This window comes from Orycteropus afer, unplaced genomic scaffold, assembly GCF_000298275.1.
Source record: "Orycteropus afer afer isolate SDZICR_OR568_19922 unplaced genomic scaffold, OryAfe1.0 scaffold01863, whole genome shotgun sequence".
NCBI lineage: Eukaryota > Metazoa > Chordata > Mammalia > Tubulidentata > Orycteropodidae > Orycteropus > Orycteropus afer.
This window is the reverse complement of record NW_006923450.1, coordinates 1-1,589: the sequence shown is the minus strand read 5'-3', so window position 1 is coordinate 1,589 and position 1,589 is coordinate 1. Positions and strand designations below refer to the sequence as shown.

The 1,589-nt window shown below is 62.9% G+C and overlaps 1 protein-coding gene across 1 annotated transcript in view; it reads right to left on the bottom strand.

Annotated features, from left to right (window-relative positions):
• Positions 1–927, bottom strand: part of OTOS (otospiralin) — a 1,727-nt gene extending 800 nt beyond the window's left edge. The window contains exons 1-2 of the mRNA XM_007959182.1: positions 870–927; positions 735–761 (exon numbers count right to left, since the gene is read on the bottom strand). Coding sequence (XP_007957373.1) covers positions 735–761; positions 870–927 — 85 coding nt within the window. The remainder of the gene's footprint in view (positions 1–734; positions 762–869) is intronic.
• Positions 928–1,589: the final 662 nt, after the last annotated feature.

Genomic DNA, 1,589 nt, shown 5'->3' with positions numbered 1-1,589 from the left:
CCCCCCGTGCTGCCTCAGCCACCCTGTCATCCTGCTTGAGGCCACCCCCAGGATGGACGGGTGGCACAGGGTGGCACTACCTATGTCACCTCCCCACAAACACGGAGCAGAGAGCCCAGAACCCGGGCCACCCTGAAGAACAGCTGGGGATGGGCTAGGCCCTGGGGACTCCTGGTCTGTGGACAGAGAATGGGGGCAGAGTAGGAGGCCGAGGGAGAGGAGGGGAAGAGAATGGGAGGAGGAAGAGGAAGGAGAAGGGGGAGGGGAGAGGCGGAGGAGGGGAGACTCCCCCCGTGCCCAGCCACCCCACCCCATCTTTGTCTGGGGCCCTGTCTCTGTGTGGGGTCACAGTCATGGACAGTGGCCAGTGGGATTTCAGGAAAGAGAGACCTGGGCTCAGGTACCCAGGTGATCAGGGGTGATGGGCTTGAGTCAGGACTCAAGGGGTGGGGGACCTCGGGGCCAGGAGTGCAGCTCTGAGGGTCACCAGGGCCACACAGGCGTCACTGCAGTCCTGGAGGCCCGGAGGGCCGGTCTCAGGCCGCAGGAAGGGCAGCCGAGGTCAAAGGGCTCCCAGAGCTGCATCGCCCCGTGGGAGCGCTGGCCAGGGCTCCTGTTGGGTCTCCTCCCCGGCTGCCTTCTTCTCCCATCGCCACGCACATGCATGCACACGCACACGCACATGCACACGGCACTTCATACAACTGGGAGCAAAGACCAGCAGTGGTACCTACCCACCTCCTGCCGCACAGGCTTGGCCCCTGCAACAGAGGACGGTGTCACCCAGGGACCCCAACCCCAGCCTCCCACCAGCCATGGGAAACCAAGGGCCCGGCCTCCGGGGGGACGGGGAGCAGAGCTCTCATCACCTGCCAGGAGCCCCGTCAGGAGGCAGAGGGCCAGCCCCGGGAGCAGGCCGACTTTCATCGTCCCCGTGGCTGTGCCTGCTCTCAGCTCTCGCTGCAGGAGGAACGGAGCCCGGTGACCAGCCTCCAGGGCCCACCCGCACTCCGCAGTGTCTTCTGGTCACCCCCACGTGCACAGACTGAGAAAAGGGAACCTGCTCGTAAAGGGGGGGCGCCTACACCAGCCCTTAGGTCAGTTGCCATAAACAACGGGTTGGGGGCACAGTTTCTGTGACCTTCCACCCTTTGTTCCCAGGTTGAAGTCACATCCCACCAGCCCCATCCGTTCTGCACCCTAAGAAATTGCCCCCCACCTGCCGGGCTGGGCTGCAGGACTGGGCGCTCAGGGTTACCTGCAGCTTCCCGGCTCAGCCTCAGCCGTGCAGCCTGAGGGCCGTCTGTGCCAGGCCATGGGAGCCGCTTTCTAAAAGGGCTGGGGACCAGGAAGGAGACGTCACGTACGGAAACGTCAGACTGCATATTTCATCCTGGCCCGAGAACTGTGGGCGTCTGTGACCCAGCTGGTGGCAGGATGACAGTGTCTCTGTCGGAGTCTGGTCCCAGATCAAACGGAAAGAAAGAAAGAAGTTTTAGGAATTTTCAGAAGTGACTTCAGTGTCACTACTTGAACTTAACCCAGTTTCCTCCCCACAAGGGGAGATACTCGGTCCAGGACTGCTCCAG